General features: G+C 35.9%; 1 protein-coding gene across 5 annotated transcripts in view; it reads right to left on the bottom strand.

Moving 5' to 3' along the window:
* Positions 1–27238, bottom strand: part of LOC121640410 (MAM domain-containing glycosylphosphatidylinositol anchor protein 1) — a 322158-nt gene that overhangs the window by 210359 nt on the left and 84561 nt on the right. For all 5 annotated transcript variants that reach the window (XM_041986155.1, XM_041986145.1, XM_041986128.1 and 2 more), the window contains one exon: positions 25619–25793. In XM_041986155.1, the coding sequence (XP_041842089.1) occupies positions 25619–25793 (175 nt within the window). The remainder of the gene's footprint in view (positions 1–25618; positions 25794–27238) is intronic.

The raw sequence follows: 27238 nt of genomic DNA, 5'->3' as shown, positions 1-27238 counted from the left end.
TAAAAAAAACAAACAAACAAAAAAAAAACAGAAGCAGTGTACTTCAATGCATGCACCCACCTTCTTGGCTTGCTGTATATTTAATTAGTTATGTGTCAGGCAGGGCACTGTGGACCAATATGTGTAAAATGTGTATATAATACATAGGGTACACCCAGTAATATAGGCTGTCACTGCATTTGAAGCTATTAAATTGGGTGTATTTTATTGTGCTGTGTTGCAGGACGAACACTAGACTCAGGGGCAATCTGCACAATGTCTTTAATAAAGCAACTCTGGCCCACCTCTGTGAATTCTTGCTCAGACACTGAAGTGGTATTCTGGCACAACTTCCACTTTTGTTGCTGGAGACAGTAAACAAATAAATAAATGAAAGCAAGGAGACTCCCAAGACAATACTGGGCCTGAGATAGTCTCATCAGCCGTCTCTCAGTGAAGTTGTGAGACTTTGAAGTACTATGTTGGTAGTACAAATGATATCTTAAAGATGAAGTTTTAGGAGTGCAACACTAAATGCTTTGTGTTCAAACATGCTGAAATATGCATCATTTAGTACAAAATGGATAAATACAAAATCCACTCATCCTATTGTGTTTTTGTTCTGTAAAATAGGAAAAGACTTGGCTGCTATTAGCTTTTGGACCACTAATAGATTGGCTTCAGGTCTGCAAAGTGTACCACATCCTCACTTTCCCTCTGGCTTAATGTAACCTCTACAGTCTACTTCAACATCATCTGCTATGTTCAATGTCTCATATGTTTTACATAGTGAATGAGTATCACCCCCACTGACTCATTATATTTGCAGTTTTGGGTGCAGCGCATTTACAGTAACCAACCTTTGCCAGATGTTCTAAGTTTATGTAATAACTACATTTCTCTGTGGATACGAATAACAGGACATAGATCTGCTATACTAAATGAAAACTGCAATCAAAAGAAAATAGTACAATAAGGAACTTGTAGAACTATATTAAACTTCTAAAGCTCTGTAAATAATTAGAACATTGTTAATAACTACAGTAAAAATATTTGTACTGAAAGTCATTATTGTTTTCTGCTTGGGAATTAACCCAAAACCTTTATCATCTCTTAAGTGCAAGTCAGCTGTTCAAGAGGAGCCAAAAACAAATCTTACCAAAAAGCTCCCAAGCAAGAGATTCAAATCCAGCCTACTTACATGATAAATGCTGCACAGCTCTAGATAAACACAACAGGGATAAAGGCAATGTTATGGCAGTAACACTGGATTTTTTCCCCCCTGGGATTTAACATGTGGCCTTCACAAGGTCAGAGGTTACAGGAGAGTACGGGCTTATCGCAGTAAATCTATTTTATAAGGTCATCTGTGGATGCTTATGTTTAGCACAATAGAATTTATTTGACAAATATTTCTGAAGTAAATCAAAGTATTACACGTGGACCCTCCTAACCTCACAATACACAAATAAACATAATTATATGTTCTGAAACAAAAGTAAAACACTTTTCATTCCAACTCTTCATACAGCTGTGTTTGTGGAAGTGGATGCTAATTCTAGGGCATCAAATATTGCTTTTGTCACAGCCTGCAACATTTCTGAGATATTATTTTGTAATGTATGATATCAAAGATGACAGTTAATGGTTAAGCATGTAAAAAGCTCTACAACACTGTTGATTCACTAAATAGGGCACTTCTTATTCTTGTGTTTACTGTTCTTCTATTTTCCCCTTTCTCTTTCTTGTCAATGTTCCCTGAATGTGATCTTCACTTGTGATTATGCCCAGTTATTATCTGTCTTTTCTGTGCCTTATTTTCATTTTAGTTAGCAAGAAAAGCTCTAATTTTGACCAACAATCTATTTGTTTTAGTGTGCTTGGGACTTCTAAAGGATGAAAACAATACAGCTGGTGTTTTCTTTTCTTTTCTTTCTTTTCTTTTAATTTAGACATTTTCCAGAGCAAAACTTTCCACAGAGCTTATTAGGCAATGCTTGGGGACAGACCTCTACCTCTACCTGCCTGTGGCTGTGATGGTTATTGCCTGCTTTCTAGACTGATTTGTGTGGCACTACCACCTGTCTGCTCTTGGAAAGTGCTGAGTTAGCCAACTCTTAACAACATTTAAAACCTCAGTTTTGTCATTGTGCACTCACTAGATATATAAGATTTTTGCTGTTTGTAGCTTCTGATATGTTTGCTACTTTCTTTAGCAGTTTAAGCACCTTCCCAAGTTTTATACTTCTTTATACTATAACTCTCTCTCTCTCGCTCTCTCTCTTTCTCTCTCTCTCATATAAATACATATATATATATTTATATATATATATATATATATATATATATATATATATATATATATATATATATATATATATATATAATAAAGCTTCATAAAGCTATCAAATTAATAGATACATGAAAAATAAATTAAGAAAAAGGAAAAAAATAGCATAAAAAAGAAAAAAAGAGAAAACATAGGGACAACTGGACCTCCTTCAGAATTCCAGATAAACAGTAAATATTCAAATTCCAAAACAAGTGGAAAGTTGTGTGAATTGGAAGCAGTCATGTTTAAATCTCACAAACTAATGTGTATTTGCAACAAAACATAAATAGCGAGTCATTTTACTATCATATAAATATCTGGCCAAAGACTTTCTGTCCTTATGTCTCAGCATTGCATGTAAGTATAGGGAGATACTTCAAGCACATTTTGAACAGTGCCATTTTAGACACTAGCCATGTTTACATGAACACAAGTATTCAGATTAAAAGCCTGATCATAATAAAAATGCTTCATGCAACCATATCAATCAGATGATTCTGATCCAGTCGCTCTTATTCAAATCAAAATTTCACTATTACCTTTTTGCTTATGTCTGCTACATCAACCACACACCAATGTAATGGATTCCTGCTCTATACGTTATGGTTTGTTTTACTTAATAAATGTTAATTAAAAGAAAAAAAAAAACATTAGTGAAAAAGTAAATGCAGGGATCAAAACAGAACTGGTTGGTATGCGATTTAAATACACTTCTTATTAAGAGGGACAAACTAAAATTGGTAAGACAGTGACAAATTCCCACACAGTGGTGTTTTTTTTTTTTTTTTTTTTTTTTTTTTTTTACATCAGAAATCACTGTTTCTTCTTCTATTGCAGTTTCTGTAAAGTCAGGCAATTTTGTCAAAATGATTTATCTCTTCAAACATTAAATGCATCTTAACTCACATCATGATCAGAATAACAACACAGGTCTGATCAGAATTGTAACCCGATTGATGAAGTTTTGCACATGTAAACATGGGGCATGAATTGACTGGACCAATACAAACTTTTGCTTGTTCTTGCGGCCTCAAGAACAAGAACAAAATTCTTGCTTCTGTAACAAGCTTAAGTGTGACCCCTTCAATAAACTAATGACCTGTCCTACCTCACCTACTAGCCACCTACTGGCTACCTGAGGTGAGGTGATTGTCTTTGGCGCGAAAGAGAAACGATTAAAGGTCACCACAGAACTTCAGTCTATACAAATGAAAAACACCAACCAGGCCTGAAATCTGGGTGTATTGATGGACTCAGACCTTAACTTTGAAAAACACATTAAGGGAATTACAAAATCAGCCTACTATCACCTTAAGAATATATTAAGGGTAAAAGATCTGATGTCTCAGCAGGACCTGGAAAAACTAGTCCATGCTTTCATCTTTAGTCGGCTTGATTATTGTAACAGTGTTTTTACAGGTCTACCTAAAAATTCAGTTAGACACCTGCAGCTTATTCAGAACTCTGCTGCTCGAGTCCTCACTAAGACCAAGAACGTGGACCACATCAGTCCACCTCTGAGGTCTTTACACTGGCTGCCTGTTCGTCAGAGAATAGATTTTAAAGTTCTGCTGCTGGTTTATAAAGCTCTGAATGGTTTAGGACCAAAATACATCAGTGACCTCTTGCCCCAGTATGAACCTGCCAGAACCCTCAGGTCATCTGGTTCCAGTTTCTTATCAGTTCCCAGAGTCAGAACCAGACATGGAGAAGCTGCATTTAGCTTCTATGCTCCACATATCTGGAACAAACTCCCAGAAAGCCTCAGATCAGCTGAAACCCTCAGTTTATTTAAATCAAGGTTGAAGACCCACCTGTTCTCTGCTGCATTTCAGTAGTTTTTATTCAGAAGTCAAAATCTACATCTGGTTCTTTTAAGCTGGAATCATGTTTTAATATTGTCTTTAACAGGACTTCCTAAAAAGAGCATTAAACATCTGCAGCTCATCCAAAACGCTGCTGCTAGAGTTTTAACCAGGACTAAGAGATCTGAACACATCACACCAGTTTTGAAATCTTTACACTGGCTTCCAGTCAGTCACAGAATAGATTTTAAAACCCTTCTGATCGTTTACAAATCCCAGAATGGTTTAGGCCCAGAATACATCTGTGACATGTTCAGAGAATATAAACCTAGCAGAGCTCTTAGATCCAAAGACTCTGGTCAACTAGTCCAGACCAGAGTCCAGACTAAACATGGAGAAGCAGCATTTAGCTGTTATGCTGCCAACAATATGAACAAACTGCCAGTGGAGATTAAACTTTCACCAAATGTAGACATTTTTAAATCCAGGTTAAAAACATTTCTTTTCTCATGTGCCTATGCATGAAATCTGCACAGCAACTTTTTAACTTATCTTGCTTTTAATCATTTTATTGTAATTTATTATTTTATTGTGATTATGTGTTGATGCCTTTTACTATTTCTTAATATCTGTAATGCTTTTGTTTTATGTAAAGCACTTTAAATTGTCCTGTACATGAAATGTGCTATACAAATAAACTGCCTTGCCTTGCCTAACTTTATTTCTTGCATTTTACCTATTTTATTTTAGCATATTCCTTCTGCTTTTATTTCATTAATTGTATTTCTTTTAATCTTTATTGATTTTTTTTAATGCACTTGTATTGCTTTCTGCACCCTGTTGTAATGATTTATGTAAAGTACTTTGAACTGTCTTGTACATGAAATGTGCTATACAAATAAATTTGCCTTTGCCTACTCAGTGGCTACCTAGTACAAGGTAGCCAGTGGGTGGCTACTAGGTGATCCTGCATTGGAGTAAGTGGGTATGGACGATGAGTGGTTTGGTTTAGGCAACTAAAATTAGATCACGCTACGAAGAAGACTCGGTTGACAGAAATGCTTTGACATGTTAGGAGGCAAACTTCAATCATCTTCAGGAGCTAATCCGTTATTTTCATTATTTTCCGCATGATGAGTCCAGCTGACAATGACAACACCATAATTTTCTAGAAAAATTGTGACATTTAACATTAATTTATTTATACAAATGCAAGAGATAACCTATAAAAACATTGTTTTTTAACCCCTTACCCAATCAGCTTGCATATTCATCCGCATTGTAAGGAATGTCACAGAATAGTCAAATAAGAGCATTTACATAATAAAGAAAAGCTGAACGAGTCTCCCATCCAGAGTATAATCCCCCCCCTTCAATCACTATATGCAATTCTTTCTATTTCATTTATTATTCTTTATCAGTCTGTGCTAATTCTCATTATCATCGTTATTTCAAGTGCTTTTCTCTCTAAGCCAGGTCTTTCCTCAGACTGAAGGGGAAAATGTTTGCTTTCTGCTGAGATATGACCAAAAAAGTGGCACATCAGATGAAGTACACACAGGTTTTTCTCTTTTCTCCCTCAGCACTTACAGCTGTCTAAAGGAGATTTTATACAAAGGGTGACAGAGTTTTCATACCAGAAATTATTTTCTTTTTTGCTATACATTTTTTTTCCATATTTTTCTAATCTTGGATCTTTTCTATGTTTCATGGTCCTCTAATCCTCCAGTTTCTGCCTCACTGTTTCCATCCTCATCCTATTTCAATTTCCTTCTATCTGCAATACATAAGCTGTGAGCTTGCCCCAAGGCGTGTCCCATACTTTATAACACTGCCTTCATTACCCAGCCCAGTGTAGCTGGTCATAAAAAAAGACAAAAAAAAAAAAAAAAAATTAAAGCCATGGAACGAGTAAAGGGAGGGGAACAGAAAAGAAAGAAAGGGGTGCAAAAAACAACAACAAAAAAAACACACAATGGGTCGATTTTGTAGAGAGTAGCAGGACATATTCAGGGACACACTGAAACGGGAAGAAGAAACAATGTGAAAAAGCCATAAAATCTAAGGTGGAAGTTATTGGAGACTGGCTGGATGAAAAATGCCATCACCATAAAATAATATTAGAATTGGTCTGGCCTTATGGCATTGATGAATACAGATGCCCCCCTGCGGGGTCTTTGGCTTGTGGATCTAGCTAATTTGAACAGCCATCCTACCTGTGAGAGCGCTAAAAAATATTAAAGGAAATGCAATGAAAGGTTCACTGCCAGTTGTATAGTTTATAGCCTCACATTTTCTTCCCATAGTGTCTCTGGATGTCAGACACATGATCCATGGCCAAAAATGTCCACCGACATGAGAGTTAGCCATGTGTGAAGCGTGTCGTGAATATCCTGCGAGAGAATATAAAGCAAAAATGTACCTACCGCCACTTTAAACAAATTTAAATTTTGTTGAATTGTACAAAGACAAAGGAAAATATGTATAAATATGATATTTCAGAATGAAACCTTCTCTCAGTCTCACACAATGAAAGCAGAGCTTCTTCAACATTCATCCCTGTTCATCACACTTTCAATAATTGGCCCAGGGGGACCATGAATACAGGCCATTTGATGACAGCTGAGTGGAAATAGGGGCCTGCTGAAATTTGATCAGCTATATTGACCGTAGGATATTGAAAAGACAGCTGGATATCTTAATTACTGCATCGTCATGGTAATGCCATTTAAGCACATTTGTAGTGGGCTTTATAGGCAGCCATCACTCTATCATCTAGTCCTTAATACCTTCAAACAAAAATCAATGGTACAGTTTTGACTGACAAATCATGGCTATTATGGTTTATTACAAGAGTAACTTACAAAATGTTTTTTTAATCAGTGACTATCTAATGAATCCATGTGAGTAGCTTAAGACTTGATTATACTGCAAGTCCTCATGTTTGATGTTGCCTTTGCAATGGATTAGTATAAATTGTAATTGCTGCCATCAATATATTTCTATATTTACATGTAAGTACAAAAAGTCTCTTTAATGTATTGAGCACTTTACATTTTATGAATCTCCGTAATACTCATTTCATAAAGCAAGTTAAATATATTCTCATTTATCCATGTCAATCCTCCGGCTCTTTCCTTTTATGGTTGTCTTTCCCTAATGATGTCAGCGTCTCAGAAAAGCCACCATGAACATCTTGATTTAGCCTTCAGCCCAGGGTAATGCTTATTTTCCAGAAGAAAAATATCAGTGTGTACTACAATAGCTGCTATAAGGTCAAGATAATTTCAAGCCTGTACTGCATTGTATAACCTTCATAGAGAAGAGGGAGTCAATAAATACACGATGAAAAAATAAAGAGAAGAGAAAAAAAAGCACATTTGAGATAAAGCTAGCCGAGCGATGGGGAAACGAGGAGTGGTCTTATCTCTTCCTGGTCTGCTGGACAGCTTATAACTAAACCATACTTCACCCCTTTTGTGAGGTGTGTGTGAGTGCTTATTGTTTGAGCTGGTGTGTGCACTTAATGCTCCAGTCTTTTTTGGAAGACTCAATTCACAAGTGATAATTTATGTGTCAAATGAAAGGGAAAAAGGGATTTTAAATATGAAAAAAAAAATCCACTATTCCTAGCATTGCTGCATTTTGTTCTTGGTCTAACACAGCGGATTTAATACATTTACACATGACTATTGTAGTCTGTCAGGATATCTCTCCCCTGATGTATTCTTTTATGTCACTGCACCTTTCCCCATCTCTTCATCATTGCCTGACAGTCAGTCTTTTTGACCAGCAAAACACAGTTTCCTTATCTTGTCTCAACCCAGCAAAATGATACAAGTCTCCCCTTCCTTGCCTATGTATGAGATATTGTCAATCTGCTATACAAAAAAAGAAAGAGAGAAATCCCCATTCATTCATTCTGGCCATTTATAGTGTCTAAAGTTATTGCATGAGGCTAGGAATGTCACAAAGGCTTGCACCATTTTTCAGCTATAACCAAATATTGATGAAATACTACAGAACTCTCCCTCCACAGCTGTGCTAAAATGTAAGTGTTACTGTGCTTCCTTCCTTTTTTTTGGCTTCCTATGCCACTATTCCCACTATCAACTGTCCCTTCTCATTAGAATGAGAGTATCCTTTATTGTCACTGTAACAACTACAACCAATTTAAAATGCAAACCAGCATATAAAGCTAAAATAAATAGTGTAAATCAAAGCAACAACCAGACACACTCAACAACATTTTCTTATTTTATTATGTGTTTTTTTTTTTTTTTTTTTGTAATGCTTAACAACATCTTCTAATATATCTCCTCTTGAAGGGGTTAACTGTGATATGGTATCTTAATGTAGAGAAGTGGGAGCTAAAGTGACCCCAAACTGTCATAGAAACCCCCTGTCACATGTTATCAGTGACTCACCCACTTCAACCTGGGGTAAAAAGGAGAGCAGTGGGAATCTCACATAGCCATCTGTGGATTCATGCATACGTACACATACTTAAACTCATTCTATCAAGACCTGATAATTTCACACATCCACTAAGGGGTGTTAACACAAATGTACACACAGAGACTAGCCACACATTTAGAAACATCACTGGCCTACAATTCACATGAATTGTAGGCTGCTTTTGGCTAAAATTGTTTGATTCTTTGTGCCACTAATGTTGATATTGGCTTCTCTCATAAAAACGTTGCTTTGCACGTCATAAAGGTGATGACTTATAAAATTATCAATACCTTTTTCTTTAAAAAAATGTTACCACAGACTTACAGCAGAAGTTAGCTTTGCTTATCTGATACAGTGCTGTCTGCTAAATGCAAAGAAATAACATCCTTCATAGAGTTCAATTAGTCATACATTTGCTATATGATGTGCTTCTAAGGAGGGCCCGTTGAACAAATCATTTGGCTACCTCAAATTTGCAATGTGACACAACTAGATTGAGCCTGAAATCTAAATAACTGAGGCTCCATTGTGACAGTGCAATTGTATAATGTCATATTAAGCATATGGTTTGGAAGTAATCGCAGACTGATTGTGGTTTGTGTTCATCTCTTCCATCTGCTCATCCATCTGGCTTGACAACAGCTGATTTGCAGGAAAATGACAAAACTTCTCAAATCTCACTGATTGGGGACCTGTTATTAGGCTGTGCTAAAATTAATTTAAAAAAATATGTTAAATACATCATTATAATCATAATAAGGGCTAAATTCTATCTCTTAAAAAAAAACATTCTTTGATAATGCTTGCTTAATAGGCACTGTAATTTTTTGTAGTTTTCTTGTTTTTTTTTTTTTTTCTTTTGCTGATTATTGGGGAAATGGCATGAAGCTTAATTACAGCAGGTTTTTAAAGCCGCACACATCCAGTCTGTTAAGGATCAATCAATACAGTTCAATGTAGACAAGAGTAATGGAACATCAGCTGTAGTTACAATGTTTATATGTTAATATATATATATATATATATATTGCATTGGAGTAGGTGGGTATGGACGATGAGTGGTTTGGTTTAGGCAACTAAAATTAGATCACGCTATGAAGAAGACTCGGTTGACAGAAGTGCTTTGACATGTTAGGAGGCAAACTTCAATCATCTTCAGGAGCTAATTCATTATTTTCATTGTTTTCCGCATGATGAGTCCAGCTGACAATGACAACACCATAATTTTCTAGAAAAATTGTGACATTTAACATTAATTTATTTATACAAATGCAAGAGATAACCTATAAAAACATTGTTTTTGTAAAGATCCACCTGTTCTCTGATGCATTACAATAGTTTTTATTTAGAACTCAAAATCTACATCTGGTTTTTTGAAGCAGGAATCATGTTTGTAATGTTGTCTTTCATCACACTATAACTTTATTTCTTGCATTTTATCTATTTCATTTTAGCATCTTCCTTCTGTTTTTATTTCATTAATTGCATTTCTTTTAATCTTTGTTTTCTTTTTTAATGCACTTGTATTGCTTTCTGCACCCTGCTGTAATGTTTTATGTAAAACACTTTAAATTGTCTTGCACATGAAATGTGCTATACAAATAAATTTCCCTCGCCTATCAAAAATATTGATGGATTATTTTTCATTTATTTTTATCGCAGAAACAAACTTGGTTACAAAATTACTATATATATATATATATATATATGTGTGTGTGTGTGTGTGTGTTAGATGACTTACTAATGTCAAATGAAGTGGCTAATTTACAAATATACTGTACCATTCTCACGCATACATATACTAGAAAACAGCTTTTAAATATGTTTTCACTATAGTGGGCATTATGCGTGAAATAGTTAATAAGATCAAGACATGGCACAATGACAGCATATTTAAAGGAAGGATGGCTCATGCAGTAAGATCAGAGAGGTGAATGTCTATTTCAAAGAGCCTTCACTGTGAATCACTTCATCTGGAAGATCAATTCTTTCATGAATCTTACATCTATCAAACGCTTGCTTTAGTGTAGACGTAGATAGCTGAGGAGATCTCTGGGAAGCAGCAGCAGTTTGTTTAAGCTACAACTATATTTAATAAATGAAGTAAGCTTTGTTCAGTGCAAACAAACAGTGAGGTAAAAATTGGAATTTTTTTCAACTGTACAGCTTTAAATGAAAAAAAAAAAAAAAAAAAACTGCCACATTTTTTAGGAAATTACCACTAAACAACTACATTTATTTATTTGCTAATCTATTTTGTTCCATGGTAATGATGCTAAAATATGACATTCTACATTTAAAAGTTTGACCTAGCAGCACGATTATTTAAATAAGTCTAATTTATAAGCAGTTTGGTAGCTGATTTTTTTTGTTAAAAAAAATTAAATTAAAAGAATACTGCCTTAAAAGTCCTGACCATCAGATATTGCTGGAGAAATTAGTGTAATTTTATACAAATTTTAAAAAAAGTTTGTCTAGGATATAACCTCTGATACATTTTAGAAATCTGCTATTCCCACAATGGGACTCATGTGTCCAGTTTCACATAAAAATGTGTGAAATATGTGGATTACATTGATCCAGTTTCTGGTAGTTCAGCCCCAACAGGCCATCTCTCCATTGCCATTTATAGTTGCTCAACTCTATGATATTCCTTTTTAGTTATTATATTATTGTAATGAATAATGAATTGTGACTCATATCTGGCAGTAAACAGCAAAGTTGGCTGTTTTCAAAGCAGGCCACTGCACTCATTATGTTCAAGCTGTCACTGTAAATCTGATATGATACGAAGTAAAACTAAATATATGCACTTGAATGAATGAATGAATGAATGAATGAATGAATGAATGAATGAATGAATGAACAAATTTATTTCGAACAAAAAATAAAAAATATAAAATAAAAATATGTTTCAAAACAAGAGAAAACCAAAACACATTGCTTGTACAAGTCAAAATGTTAACAGGTTCGAAAAAGGAGTGGGAAGAAGTATACACTTTTTGTTACTCCCACCCCTTCCTAGTCATCTTTTGTTGTGACGTTATATGTTTACATATTACCAATATTCTTATCAATATAACTTTTACTATGCATCCACTTTTATTGACATATAACACATAAAATAATTTCTCTTCCATATATATTTGTATACACACATACATATTCAGACTACCAGTTTATCACATAATAATATATCACCTCATATATAATACAGTATAGCTATGTTTATCCCTCCTCTTCCATGTATGTTACTAGAATTAATTCCTTATACCTTTTTTTAAATATATTTATGTTTAGGCTCTGTTTTAACCTATCATCCAAGCTATTCCAAAAATTCACCCCACAGTTTGATATGCACATACTTTTCAGTGTTGTTCTTACTTTATGTTTTTTAAAATTTAGATCTCCCCTTAGATTGTAACCCCCTTCCCTATCGGTGAATCTGTCCAGAATGTTTCTTGGTAATAATCTATTCCTTGCTTTATACATTATTTGAGTAGTTTTAAATTTAATCAAATCCATAAATTTCATTCCATGTGATCTAATAAAAAGTTGGTTAGTATGTTCCCTAAATCCTGTTTTGTTTATTGCCCTTATTGCTCTTTTTTGCATTGTGCATATCGGCTGTAGGGTGCTTTTATAGGTATTTCCCCAGACTTCCACACAGTATGTCAAATATGGTAAAAACAATGAAGAATAGAGAATATGCAATGATTTCTGATCCAACATGTGACTACTTTTCCTAAATATTGCAGTGCATTTTGCTAGTTTTGTTCTTATGTGGCTTACATGTGGCTTCCAGCAGATTTTGTGGTCCAGAAGTACACCAAGAAATTTAATTTCATTTACTTTTTCTATTTTCATATTGTCAATTATGAGTTCTACATGTGAATCAATAAATTTATGTACGAATATTATAATCTTTGTTTTACTCAAATTTAAGGATAATTTATTTTTATCAAACCACAGTTTCAATTTGTTCATTTCTTTTGTCATCTCCCCCAAAATCTGCTGCAAATTATCCCCAGAATGAAAAACACTTGTGTCATCTGCAAATAAAATAACTTTAAGTAACTCTGATACTTTACATATATCATTGATGTAGATGATGAATAGTTTTGGACCCAACACTGACCCCTGCGGCACCCCACATGTGATATCCATACACTTTGATTTATGTTCCCCAAGTTGAACAAACTGTTTCCTGTCCTTTAAATAGCTCATTACCCATCTCAGCCCCACCCCCCTTATCCCATACCTCTCCAGTTTACTTAACAATATGTTGTGATCTATGGTATCGAAGGCCTTCTTGAGATCTAAAAATACTCCCACAGCTATTTTTTTTATTATCAATACAGTCAGTGATTTCTTCAGTTAATTCCATCAGTGCCAGTGATGTTGATCTGTCCTTTCTAAATCCATACTGGGTTTCTGAAAGTAAGTTATGTTTTTCTATTAATTTATTCAGTCTCTCTGCAAATAGTTTTTCAAGAATCTTGGCAAATTGCGGGAGAAGAGAAACAGGTCTGTAATTGGTAAAATGATGTTTATCTCCATTTTTAAACAATGGAATTACTTTAGCAAGTTTCATTGAATTGGGAAATGTACCTGATTGAAGAGACAAGTTACAGATGTAGGTGAATGGTTTTACAATTTCATTAATTACAGTCTTCACTGTTGTCATATCAATATTGTTCCAGTCTGTTGAGGTTTTACTTGAAATGTAAATGTAGTGGAAAACATTGAGAACCCCAATCTGAGTCACTGCCAGTTATGACTGGAGTTGTTTCAGGGCTACAGATACCTGAGTGTTTTACTTAACAAGACTTAACTGGAAAAATAACTGTTAGTCCAATGGGATAAAATGCTGGAAATGATCTTTTTTTTGTTTTGTTTTGTTTTTAAATCTGCCAATTGTTCATCTTTCTGAGTTAACTTATGCCATGTCCATTCATTAGGGGTTAGGGTTAGGGTAACTTACTGTAGATGCAAGATGCTTATTGAACAGAAATCTCACTGGGGACATTTGGATACTGTTTCTACAGGCCAAGGGCAGTATATTATAGGTAAAAGCTTTCTCCCTCATAAAAATGTTCAATATTGAATGTTTTTCATCTGAAGCATTTAAGCAAAATGCTGCTCTCTGGAGAAATGGGAAGTACAACTAGTTCACTTTTAAATGGGGATATTGCTGTATTTAACATGACAAAAATTCCAGTACTGACGAGATACAAGGAGATAGACTCTTGCACATCAGCCACTTGAGATTTTTAAAGTGAGGAGAATTTTAAAAGAAAAAAAAATGGTATTCTCCTGGTTGATCAGTGGAATTGTGAGATACATTTAAGTGCTTTTCCCTGTTTGGCAGATCCATACTCTCCTGAACACAGAGAAGCCATTATCTGCAGCAGTAGCTTCCTTGATAAATCTGTATGTTCCTCCATCAAGGTGACACCAGCATGCTTGTCAGGGAATGCACATGTCAGATTGTAAAAGATGCTTTTGGCTTGAAGGCAAAGGTTCTGCTTAAGACTCAATAACATCCTCCATCTCTCCAGCTGCATGCTCACACACAATGTCTGGCAGCAAGAGAAAATATTTAGGCGGTGGAGGTCTGAGGCACAAAGATCCATTAGTAACAGATCTTAGACATAACAGTATGTCTTAACAAAGGTAACCATGGACCGATGAGCAGGACAAACAGAGCCCAATTCTCAAAATAACTCACTACTCTTTCACCTATTGTTAATTAACCCAGAACACTACCTGCAGCGCCCCCACAGAAATCAGCATGCATCGCTGATGTGAGACAACAGCTTGGACATGATGCATTTCCAAATGCATCATTAAGTTAAAATTCTAGTCAGCAGAAGTATAAGATTTGTGCAAAAGGATTTGGTATAATAATAAAAAATATATATATTTGAAACTATTTAAATGAATGAAACACCATGTAATTAACAAATATCACATGTGGCACCAAATTATGCATGGAAATATCACTCACTGCTCATATTACTTCTTGTCGGATCTTGTAACAGCATAGAGACGGGAACAGACCCAGTTTTCCGGTGTTTAAGTTTGCTTTGCCTGCTCATTAGATTCTCCCAAAGAGTAAGTGCCAGCAAGCTGTCACCAAAATGTTAATTAATATGGTAAGATATTAGTTGGATCATCACTCTGTTGCCTTGTAGAAGACACATCATACACTGCTGGTCTTATGGAAATGATTTCAGGCAGCAATGAAAGCCTTAATTTCACATGGATGTTTGCTATTTTATTTATTTGTTTATCTTTCAGTGCTGCTGTGAATCAAAGGATCAGAAAAACCAGAATGCCACCAAATGATTCGAAGAAAAGTTTCTACCTTACATGAATGGAAAATGTGTTCTTATGATAGGATCATATCAGAGGGGAGTTTATTTATTCAGCACTTTATCAAGGCTGAGATAGAATTCTTATTGTGCAAAGAGAAAGACTGGCATCTAATGCAACTGGTGAAGAGATATTAATGTAATCTTTATGCTTATGCCACTTAACAGCTGGTCTATGAGACACACAGAGGTGTTTCTGTATGTTTCATTATTGTAAGTTAATTTAAAAATTTGATTCAAATTTTAAATTCAACATTCACATGCTTTTCAAAGATTAGTAATAACTTCCATAACTTCAGGGAGTTCATTATAGACTTCAGCAGCAGCAATCACCTACCAACAGGACATCAGATAGAGCAAATAGATGTTTTCTTTTTTCATCCATGCAATTCAAAATGTTTTGTTTTGCATATATAAGAGAAACCTTGAAGATGAATATTGCAAGGAGGAATATTTCTCTGCCTTTATCCAAAGGACTTAGAATGTCAGAAATATACCTCTCCATCTTCATATATCTGTGAATCATCTTTTGTAATAATAAATTCAGTTATGTAGAAAAAAGGATTATATTCTTGTGACAATAGTCCCATCAGTGCTTTGCAAATGCACTCTCAAGCCGATACACTTGCACACAGTCAGCAGTACATAACATATCATTCAAATTTCCAAGAGAAATAGACTGACTTTCATTTGCTCACAAATCCAGATACACACACACTTCCTTATGTATCTCAGTCAAGTCTACTTATTAGAAAGACACTGTGTGAGTTTCAAAATCTACCATAGAGTTCCATCATATTAACTCTGAAGTGGATCAGATATGATAATGCAGGAGCAGTGGAGGTGATAATAGTCATATTCCCTTCAGAGATCAAATTAGACCTCACAGTAACTAGGGCAGGTTTGTATAGTACAGGTGCATCACCAATTCATAATGATAATCAATTTCTTTCATTAAAAGATTTGATTAGATGGTAGTAAAAATCTATTAACCCCTTTGTACCAGCATCCGTGGGTGGAAAGTGAAAAAAAAAAAATCATATTTTACTCAGTCACCTTGCAAGTACCTGCACATGTTACAAACCATTGGAACACTAAGATTCTTAAGATTTGAATAATGTATACTATTCCAGGCTACAACATAACTGTGAATCCAGCAAACAGTTATTTTAGAGCTGATCTATTTATTTTTACTGTACTCCGGTAGCAGATAATACTGCAATAAAAATTTTCCTGTTACATCAGCCAGGGTCCAGTAAAAGTAGTTCCACTAAAAGTAGTTCCAGTAAATTAGTTGGTCTACAACAAGTATTTTATCCACAAAAACACATTTTAAGTGAAAATTGCGGGATTTTAAGCTAAAATGCACAGAATCTTCCTTTATTTATGTCCTCCATTTAATAAGTTCTTCTTTGGTTGCTGCAACTTCTTTTTATTACTTTATGCATGATAAATTATGGTACAATTACAACCATGGCTTCTCTTTAGATTACCAATTTTGCAGGAGTCATCCAAATGAGCAATGTTCATCTGATTTTGAAGCATATGCGCCCACTGTAATCTTAGTTTTACGCTCTTAGCTGACTGGAGTGACACTCATCATTTTCTGTGTCAAGGCTCAGTTGGCTGTGCATTCAAGAATGCTCTTATGTAAGTGTAACAAGTGGCAATTTGAGTTAATGTTGCTTTTCTGTCAGCTTGAACTTGTCTGGTCATTCTTTTTTTGCCATCAAAAAGGCATTTTCACCCACAAAACTGCCACAGCCTAGAGATGGCTGAGTGTGAATATCAGTCAATCTAAAATACTCAAACCAGCCTGTTTGACACTAACAGCCTTGCTACTTTAAAAGTCGCTTAAATCCTTTTTTGACCATCTTGATGGTGATTTATAGTCCTAAATGCACTGAGTTTTTGTCATATTATAAACTACTTTGCCAGCTGTTTGCTTGAACAAACACTTGCATCTCCTGGTTGAAGCCCCCTTTAAGTGACAAATAATTCAATCAGTCTTTTAAGTTTCTCAACTGTCTTGTTGATCATATCTGTATTTATAATGTTTAAATATGAAGTGCAACACTGCTCTCAGTCTATTTTTAGGAAAAGGGTTCAGTGGAACCTACACCCCAATTCCTGACAGTGTTCACCCCATATTAAATTCACTGAACTACAAAACAGAAGCATAATCACTTAAGTGGAACATTTTTATTTTTAAGCATGCAGCCTTTGGTTGTGACTGCCCCAGATATCTGACAGCTCACACCATATAAATCACAAAGAGGATGTTAAGCCTAGTTACTCACCTGAAGATAACACTTTAACCTGGATATTGATCTTTTAAAAGAAGGCTAAGGCCAGGATTTGTGCATTTCAGAATATGCTGTATTCCTTATTTAACAAGGGTTTGAACTACCATAGAACAACAGGTCAGGTTAATGGATTTTTTTCATGTCTTATTCAGATTTCATTTTATTATACAACAGTGCGCTTTATTCACCCTGGAGATCAAAATTAAAGAACGTTCATGTTTTTAAATATCAAGCCCAGTCTGAACACTCCCTTACATTCAGAATTTAAATACTGAAATTGATGTCCTCTTCAATCACCAATAACCTTCAACCTTCAATCACCATCATGAACTTTTCTGAAGTCAGCTCAATCTAATCAATACAAGGCTCACAAACACATGAGTGGTCTGTTTTTAAATGGCACAATAACAATACTATTTCAGCTTCTGGTGATCTGGTCCATGTTTTAGTAACATTTTCACTGCCTAAAGTTCCAGATCTCCATCAAACTTCACCCAACAAACTGGGTCAGCTCAGAATGATAAATTTCTTCAGAGATAATTCAACTGTAAACAAGACAACTTGGTATAGTACTATATATATATATATATATATATATATATATATATATAATGTATATGTGTATATATATCTGCACCTTCTTCAGATAATGAACAACAACAAAATAATAATAATAATAATAATATCAGCATAGTGTCAGCATGCAAAATGAAGTTGTAGAATCCAGAAAAGGAATTCCGATTAGTAAACTCTTCAATTTATACAACTATTGGTATCCTTTTGATGAATTCCACAAGCTTCACAAACACAATTTAAGAATAAAAAATAAAAATATATTCTATCAAAATAATACAATTTCCTGTGCTTTATTTTCAGTGTTTGTGGGATCAGAATCAAATAATATATTGGGATTTTACAGAATAAAAATGGTCCGTCTGCTGTCAAATGCTGCCAACAACAGAGCTGTCTTAAAACAGAAATGGCTGCCTGGCTGGCTGGCTGGCTGGCTGGCTGGCTGGCTGGATGGATGGATGGATGCTACAGAATAATAGTCAAAAGTCTTAGAGCCATTGAGGTAATGTTATATTTCTATAATCTATTTTATAAATTTGCTGAAAATATTATCAAAATATCAAAAATATCAAAGATGCAAAAACTCAAAACATTACAAATGTCATTTTGTTCTAGGAGCAAAACATGTTGACTGCATACAAAAGTGTCTCAGTTACATTGTGCACAAATGATCGATGACATCTTTCTGTAGCATTAATAAAATCCTGAACAAATCATATAGAAAGGTAGTAGCCATAAATGTAATGCAATGAACTAAGACAGACTGAACTGTGACTGACTGTGTCTTAGGGAATGTTTTCACCTTTCTCATATGCTGAATATCACATACACAGAGAATCTACATTAGTAAAATACTTTTAATGATGTCCCTTTTTTCCTTAAGCAGAGTTTTTAAATTAACAAGAAATGCCCTGAACTGCTATATTTCTAATATACTTATTATGTGTCAGAAGAAGTGAGTCAATTCACATTTTAGAGCAGTGAGGTAAGAATAAAAAAATGAACAACCATATAAACTATATTTCACAATGCACCGCTTCAATAACAGTACAGCAAGGGAAAAAATTACTTTTTCTTCAGTGAAGGAAAGAATAAGAAAAGTAAGAGGGAGATGAAACTATCAAAGACAGGATGAGACATAAATCCAACAGAGAGAATGTGAGCTATGCAGAAAGCACAAACAGGCCAAAGAAATAAAGTCGACGCATGTACAAACAGAAATATAGAAAGAAGAACCAACAGTAATAATACACCAGAGTAGCACAGACAAGCATGGCTGAGTTATTAAGAGTAAAAAATATAAATAAATAAAACCTCAGAGAGAGATGTAAAAGAGAAGACCAGAAAGGGCAAAAAGTTTGTGTGAGCTTTTGCCACGCTGTCTGACTCTGACAGTGGTGTGGTGGCCCAATGATTCACCCTGTGGCTTAAACCTCAATCCCACTGAAAGGTCAAATCTTCTTTTAAACTACCTGTATTTGCCACTTTCTTTCTCTTGCTGTCTAAACCAAGGTTAACTTTCTTTATCTGGGAAAGTGTGTGCACAAAGTCTTGTGTATAGTGTGTGCTTGTGTTTTTTCCTTCATCCCCAGTGGTACCACTGTCCATTTATCTTGCCTCAGCCAAGACTGGTGTCACCCTGAAGCACAAAGCCTGTGTTGTAACCAAAGACTCTTGCCAACAGAGACAGACTAAATGCCACCTGGTCTGCTGCTTATGGGAGTGAAAATGAGCGTGAGTGGATTTCACTGTCAAAAAACACGATTTTAAAGCGCTTGTATTACTGTGCTGAGACAACGTTGGAACAATACAACATGCATCCCACCACTGACTCCATAGACTGAGACAGTGATAACTGCCAAAGCTGAAAAAGGTCTTGTATCCATTTGGAGATTCACAGTTTTATACAGGACTCATAAAGTCATTATTGACAAAGCCACAGAGGGTTAACGTGACTTTCTTTGAAAAAGTAATTCTGGATGGAAACACAGCTGGGGAAAAATGTTCATTTAATTCACCCAATTCAGCTTAAAAATACTTCAAATGCAATATAGGCCAGAAATGTCAGATACTGCTTGTAAAATAAACAAACAAACTTGCCAACTCCTGGCTGGCTCAATGAGGAGAAGATACGAGCGGTAGTGTCCAAGCCAGCTGGAAAGTTAGAGTGATAAAATCTTATTTATGAAATAAATCAAACTTTATTTGGTGATTGTTTCACAGCAGTTATACTCTAAAATGCAAATCAACTTGCCCAAATGTCTGCACATTCTCATACATAGGTGCAGAATTGTATGTGAAAGTCCTGTTCCCATCTTCAAAATGAAGACACGCTATGAAAAAACAACAGCTATATAATTTTCCGTCTCTTCATTTCAGCCATGGTCAGCAGCATAGAGGGGCATTCAAGAGTCATTTACCACCACTAAATTGGTTTTGTTAAAGACTTACACCTCTACTTCTAATAGAATTAGCAAATTTGTAGACTATCATTCTGCTTGCTACGATGCTGGACAGGTTAAAAAAAAAAAAAAAAAAAAGGCCTCCTAAGTTCTTGAGAATATTTCTTCTCTTATCAAAAATGCTTAGCAAGTCTTGACCAGAGCATCTGGCTCTCCAGTATTGTAACATAGACCTGTGAAGCAGTTGTTTAGTCTCTCTTAATTGAACATCTCTTGGATAACAGTTAGAAAAAGAAAGCTTCAAGAACTTAAAAAAAAAGAAGAGGTTGTAGTTACTATCTACTCATGATCACTGAGTGATTAAGAACTTAAACATACCTGAAAAGGCTTTAAATAACCAAGAGAATCAAACCAGGAGGATAAAAAAAAACAGTCCTACACTGCAGAGGCACCAGCATCACTGGTCACAACACTGCCTTCAACATTATCGTCGTCAGCATAATCAGCAGTGATACTGTCATCATCATGATCACTTCCCCACTTACCTTGTTCTGTTGTTGAAGAGCGTAACAAATCCACAGAGAGGACTTTTTTTATCTAAGTTCATTTAACCATTTTCAAACCAAAACATCCTTAGTTGGGTTTCTGAACCAAGTCCATCCCATCAGTAGAGGCTACTTAGAGTTAAACCCCGCCTGCTCACTGTCCCACTGTCTCAGTGGTTAGGGTGCCAGGTCATCAGTCAGCAGTGTGATAGGAAGTCTTTTGTATTAGTGGCTGATGTGCTGGTGGATTCTTGACAAGAAGGTAAGTTGGTGTATGTGCCTGACATGTATTTTCTCATAGGCACAAGGAAAAGATAAAATAAAAACTAGCTTTATAAAAAGATGCATACAGACGATAAGATGTAGGTGTCGGTTCTGATTTATTTAAACTATTTCATAGTTAATAAGTTAACGCATTGTGAATAATGTCAGATTCAGAGACTGGGCTTCAAGTAAATGAAAGAGAAACAATGCGAGGAATGAGAAAAGAAGGAACAAAAATAATTACATGGAGCACTGCAGATGACGAGGGAAGTAAGGGGAAAAAATAAGTGAGAGGGTGAAAGAGGGTGTCTCCTTTATAGCATGGAAATGCCTTCTATTCAAAGTAGAATATTCAATATGTGCCTTTACTCCAGCTCTGAAAGTCTCCACTCATTTTCCCTGCTGTCTTTTCAGTTTCCATCTATCATTCACTCCCTCACCTCGCTATTCTTCCTTACAGTTCTCGCACGCTCACACTGTAAATTAGGTTTGTTTAAGTCGGAGAAATCATAATTTCATTAAGCATAAGTACCGCTGCAAAAAAGAATGTGGAGCTACACTCCTGATCCATCCTAAAGTTCTGCTGGAGATAATCCACAGCAGCTTTGTGAGCAATCTCAACACAAATAAGGGAGGAGAGGAAGCTATTTACTCTTTCAGTCAGTGAGATTAGTTTCATGAAAGTATATCCAGCCAATGAGATCACATGCAAGCCAAGCACACAATGATCACCAAGAAAATTCTCATCTTGAAAACAGTGAAATAAAAACTGTGTGCTCTACTTATTTCGTTTTGTTAAGCGCTGTAACCTTACCAGAGTAACAGATCCTAAAACTAGTGGGATGACCTCTGTTTTTGGTTTAATTTAAACTCTGATCTCATTTGTAGATGTTATAGCATCATAACTTCATCTTTAAATGTTGCGAAACAAATTTAGGCTAGGTTGCTATTTACCTTAACTACAGAGTAATTCCACTAGTTAGAATATGCATTTGCTTGCTTGCACTGGTCTTTGCATGAAAGATATATATGTGTGTGTGTGTGTGTGTGTGCTATATATCAGTTGATAAGGAGCAGACATGCGTGTTGTATGTGGGTTTGCTTCTTGCATGTCTGCTTGCATTCATTGTATGAGAGCAAAGTTAAATCCCCAAGCAGGGCAGATGACCTACAGCCTGACACTGCTGTTTGGTTGAGCCTAACAGCTGAGAGTCAAACAACTCCAGCTGATTCATACACACACAGAGAACAGGTTTGTGTATGTGTGTAAAGAAGGGATAGAAAGTGCAGTGTCAGCTTTAAAAAACTAGGAGACATTATAAAAAAGTGAGACTTTGTGATTAGGAGAAGCAGAGGGGGAGTCAGAGCGTTAAAGCTCTTGTTAGCACCCCATGCAGGTAACAGCATGTTCTGCCCTCTAGTGTAATCACTGGTGTGCTGGATGCATCCAAAATGAGAAGAATGAGCACATCTACTTTATTACATGCATCACGCTCCTTCTCATTTCCTTTCTTCAGTTCTTTATTTGCCACTGTCTTCATTTTTTTTCGATCTTTCTCTTTTCCATCTTTTTTGTCCTTCCCTTAATTTCTGCTTCCTTCTTTCTCTTCAGAGAAGGTTTTAGCTACCTTGATACAACATTTGCTTTGCTGTAATCAATCCCTAGTGCTTCAGCTTTTTCAAGAACTTTTCGTAGAAAGGTCAAATGTTTTTTAGGTGACTACAGTCTGACCTGAACGTCAGGATTCACATAGACTCTGTGTTCTTTTATTCCCCTGACATGATGGTGTTTTCACCTCTGCACATTTCTGCTAGAACTTCTAAGCATATTCCTCTCATCTTGCCTGCCAGCTCTGTAGAGAAACACAGACTCTTCATGGGTTATATTTCCCATTGTTTTTGACAGGACCTTTTTAGAGCCTTTTTAGATTTTGAGTTCACTCCCCACTCCTTGTCAGCTGTCTTAAACCAGATTAAAAAAATAATAAAATAATAAAATCTGCAGCAGTATAAGCAGTTAATTTTTGTTAAGCAAGCAAAGGTCACCAGTAGAAAAAGCCAATAAACTTAAAATATGTTTGTTTTTTTGCCACCAAAATCCATAACAGGCCTATAATTTGATATTAAAACTGGATGATGGTCAGTTTCAGTGTTGGAATCCTTTTGTGTCTTTTTGTCAACCAGCAAAACTGCAAGTCTGAAACTTAATTATACATCTATTATGGATTTTTTTTTTTTTTTTTTATGGTAGAGAAATAAAGTAACATATCCTCAGTGGTGTCTAAACACTAAACACACTAATGGGTGTGTGCTGCCAAAAATTAGCTTTCAGGAGCTATGAGAGCTGTTTAGCAGTGTAAATCATAAATAGCACTTGAATGCTCAATTATTCAGCACTATAAGGCATTAGTGTGCATCACCTTTGTTATCTGATTAAATAGTTCAGTAGATTATTAGAGCTTTTTCTGGAGTAAATGACTGAAAACCATTTTAAGAAACATTTGTGTATTTTAAGAGAGAATTTAATGGTCTTGATGGAGGCTTGTTGCTTCTCTTCTTAACAACTACTGTTCCATCCTGCTTTCCCTCACTTCCTAATTCATCTTTCCCTCTACTTTTATCTTTCATACTCTCTTTCTCTCTGGTAGCCTGGGCTAATTGTTACATCGTTCTAGCACTAAAGACACTCTGTGTAGGAAGCATGGCTGACCGCCACTGGTTCTAACACAGCAGGGGAGAAAGGGAATTGAACAAGCATTGACCGTCAGAGCTGGTTAGCTTCACAGAGCTCCTGTCACAACTACACTCACAATCCAACCTGTTTACTACCCAGGCCCCCTGCAATTACCAGTTCCCCAGCAGAGGCCAAGCTAATGCCTGGGGAGAACTAACACCATCAGCAGAAAGGGGGGTAGATGAGGGAGGAAAGGAGGAGAGGGGGAAAGAGGAGGGCTCTATTAAGAGGCTTAAGCAAAGTGGGGGCTAAGTGATGAATCTCAAAGGGACAAACATAGTGCAAGCATGTTTGTGTGTGCATGTGTGTGTATGTTTGGAGCATAGACAGTGAAATAGCTTGAGGCTGCAGGAGGCAGGACACCGTGTTGCACTTTACCCAAAGTAAAATAAATGATGAGCTCAACAATGAAAGGAAGGTAATGGGTGTTAAGTGTTATGGGGACCTTGGAAAATCAGCTTTTTTTTCTATTAGCCTATAAATCCACCATTAACATGATTGAATCAATGAAGAAAGGAACTATTTATTCAATAAGGGGACTGAACAAATGGATGAGGATTTTAGGGTGCTGGGAACTGAATAAATACTCAGTGTTGGGTATGTAGTAGCATGTGAATCAACCTGCTGCCATGACCTGGCCCCTGGCGCACAGGGACAGTGGGGCAGTGAAACAAGCAGCAGCACAGGACCCCTACAACACAAAGCTGCTTCTCAGCTGCCACATGTTGAAAAGTATGTTTGCAATATTAAGGTGATACCAGAGGAAAGATGGTACTACTAATATACTCTCAGGTTAGCGTATCAGCCTAAACAACCACCATTTTTCTGTAATGAAATGGTGACATTGTAATGTTAACCCCACACTATTTGCCGAAATGAACACTGTTTGAGAATAAGATTAGTCTTACACATCTTCCTCGTCTGTTGTATTTTAATTTGACTGCATCAGATTCTGAAATTGTTGTGTATCTCTCAGTGACACCAAAGCATCACATGCTGACATTGTTGTGGGTTAATGCTCTCCAGTGAAGAGTGCCTCTCTTGAAAATTACTACTGCGTGTCCAAAATAAAGGGTCTTGTAAAATAATCAGTTTCGCCTTTGTTTTACAAACCAATGTAAAACCAATGCTCTAGAGCCCCAGACTACAGGTGCAGGTGAAAGAAGGTCTAAAAAGGGGAGTAAATCTGTTAATTATCAGCCAAATTGGTCATTTACATACTAATTGTGGCAAGGGATGTCAGCTTAAAGGATGTGATGAGGTATCAAACAAGGATTTCTGAGTTATACAGGTATTGTGATTGTCATGTTTTCCATTTTAGAGTGCACTGGAGCATGGTTGAGAAACAGTGAGTTAGGGAGCCCGTACTGCCTGGACTAACTGTTATAATATATAATATCCCACAGGCTTCACTTTCCCCAGGAGTATCTGACAAATATGTCTTACTTTTTTATTATCTTAAGTGGTGGAGTAAAACATTATTATACATACAATAAATCAAAAGTTTAAAACTCAATTAATTTTTAATGGTTTTTAATATGTTGTCCCAATTTATCTATAGTATCACCTGATACAGCTCTATATGATCTAACCTCCCTCTACCTCCTAATCCTCCTAGCATGCTTTTCATCCTCTCCACCATAATTCATCAGATACTCTTGGAAACCATTCCCACCTAAAATCTCATCATCCATCCAATCAGTCTTTCATCTTTCCTCTTGCAATCTTTCCATCTTTTCCTATCTTGGTCACCTCTAACAGTGGGAATGGCTGTAGTGAGAGACAGCTGTGGTCTCAAAGTGGAAGGAGCTTTTTCTTGTCCTCTTTCTCCCTGCCCACTTACACTGCACATCTACGCGGATGGACTTGATGGCAGCCACCCCCACCCCGTTGTCGGCTTTGCAGTAGTAGCGACCCCCCTGCACTCTCTGGATGCCCTCGATGCGCAGAGTCTCATTGTAGATGGATGTTTCCTGGAACTTGTCTGAAGCACTGCCTGCTGTCTTTGTCCACCGCACCTGAAAAGAAAGGTGGCGGGAGAGAGGATGTCGAGAGGACAAAGATGGTGTTAGTGACACTTGTGATGAAGGAATCAATCAAGTATAGTAGGGAAAAATGTTTTAAAAGAGTTTTCTCAAAAAGACCCTGCAATAACACTGCAAACAAAAAATGTGGGAAAACATCAATTCTAACACACCTTTGCTCAAATAAACAATGTTTTTATAATGTACTTTCACAATTACATAGGGAAAAAAACTATATTTATATATATATATATATATATATAGTTGCATTGCTGCAGTCAGAAGATGAATAGGGATGCTCTCAAAAGAAAAATTCTGAAAAATCCTACGTACTTATTACAAATATTCATTATAATTTCAATGAAATGTATGTTTCGTGATCATGCCACTATCCTTTCCTTTCAAAGTGCATTGGGCTTTCAACTGTGATGATAAGTTTACTCACATGTGAAGATTGCAAACCAAATAAGTGTTTGCAAACCATTTTGCTTTTGGGAAGCTAACCTCTCATTTCCAGAAGAGCAAATTGTACAATTTTGTGAAAAGCTAGGAGCATTTTGAAAATATGCACACGTTGATGCTTTGATGCATAATATGCAGAAATATTGGAGCTGAACCTGGTTTGTGAATGAACCACAAATTCTACACGGGGATGTAAGACAAGCAATGCAAGGATAAAAGACCTGCCCTGCAGAGTGAGTTTTACATTTACGTTTTATATATATATATATATATACATATATATATACTACCGTTCAAAAGTTTGGGGTCACTTTGCCATAGGATTCAATAGGGAAGTGACCCCAAACTTTTGAACGGTAGTATATATATATATATATATATATATATATATATATAGCCTATTAGAGACAGAGTAGTAGATGGGATAAAAACTATAATGGGGGAGGGCTAAGCATTATTGTGAGTGTTAGTGTTGAGAGTGAGAATGGCCTTCATAAGTTGTTGTCCTGAGGGTGCCGTGTAATGTTAGTTCTCCATAATAGTTTTTGTTTAGCTTAATTTTAAGCATGCTTGACAATTGAACACTTTTTAAATGGAAGATAATCATCATGCTGATTTTAACGCTTTAAAAGCTTGCATGTTGCATGAAGCAAATTAGGTGACAAAAAGATAAGAAGAGCATTAACAAAACAGACATCAAGAGTCATAATATCACAATGCAGGTCATTAAATTGTCTGACCAACTGATGATGCAGTTATTTCTTTCTTTTAGGAGGGAAATCTCTGTCTGATCTATGTGACACTAAGCCCTGGGCTCATGGTGTCCGTGGTGCTCAGACCATTAAGAGTTTTGACAAATTCTGTGCAGCTTTTTCATGCTTCAATTATCTCATCAAGCAGCAGCAATTCTGCACAGCAGACAGAGACACGATACATTCCCCCGAAAAATCAAATGCATAAACATACACTCACATTCA

Source organism: Melanotaenia boesemani, chromosome 1 (assembly GCF_017639745.1).
Source record: "Melanotaenia boesemani isolate fMelBoe1 chromosome 1, fMelBoe1.pri, whole genome shotgun sequence".
NCBI lineage: Eukaryota > Metazoa > Chordata > Actinopteri > Atheriniformes > Melanotaeniidae > Melanotaenia > Melanotaenia boesemani.
Note: the sequence above shows the minus strand (reverse complement) of the source record. Positions and strands in the feature narration are given on the sequence as shown.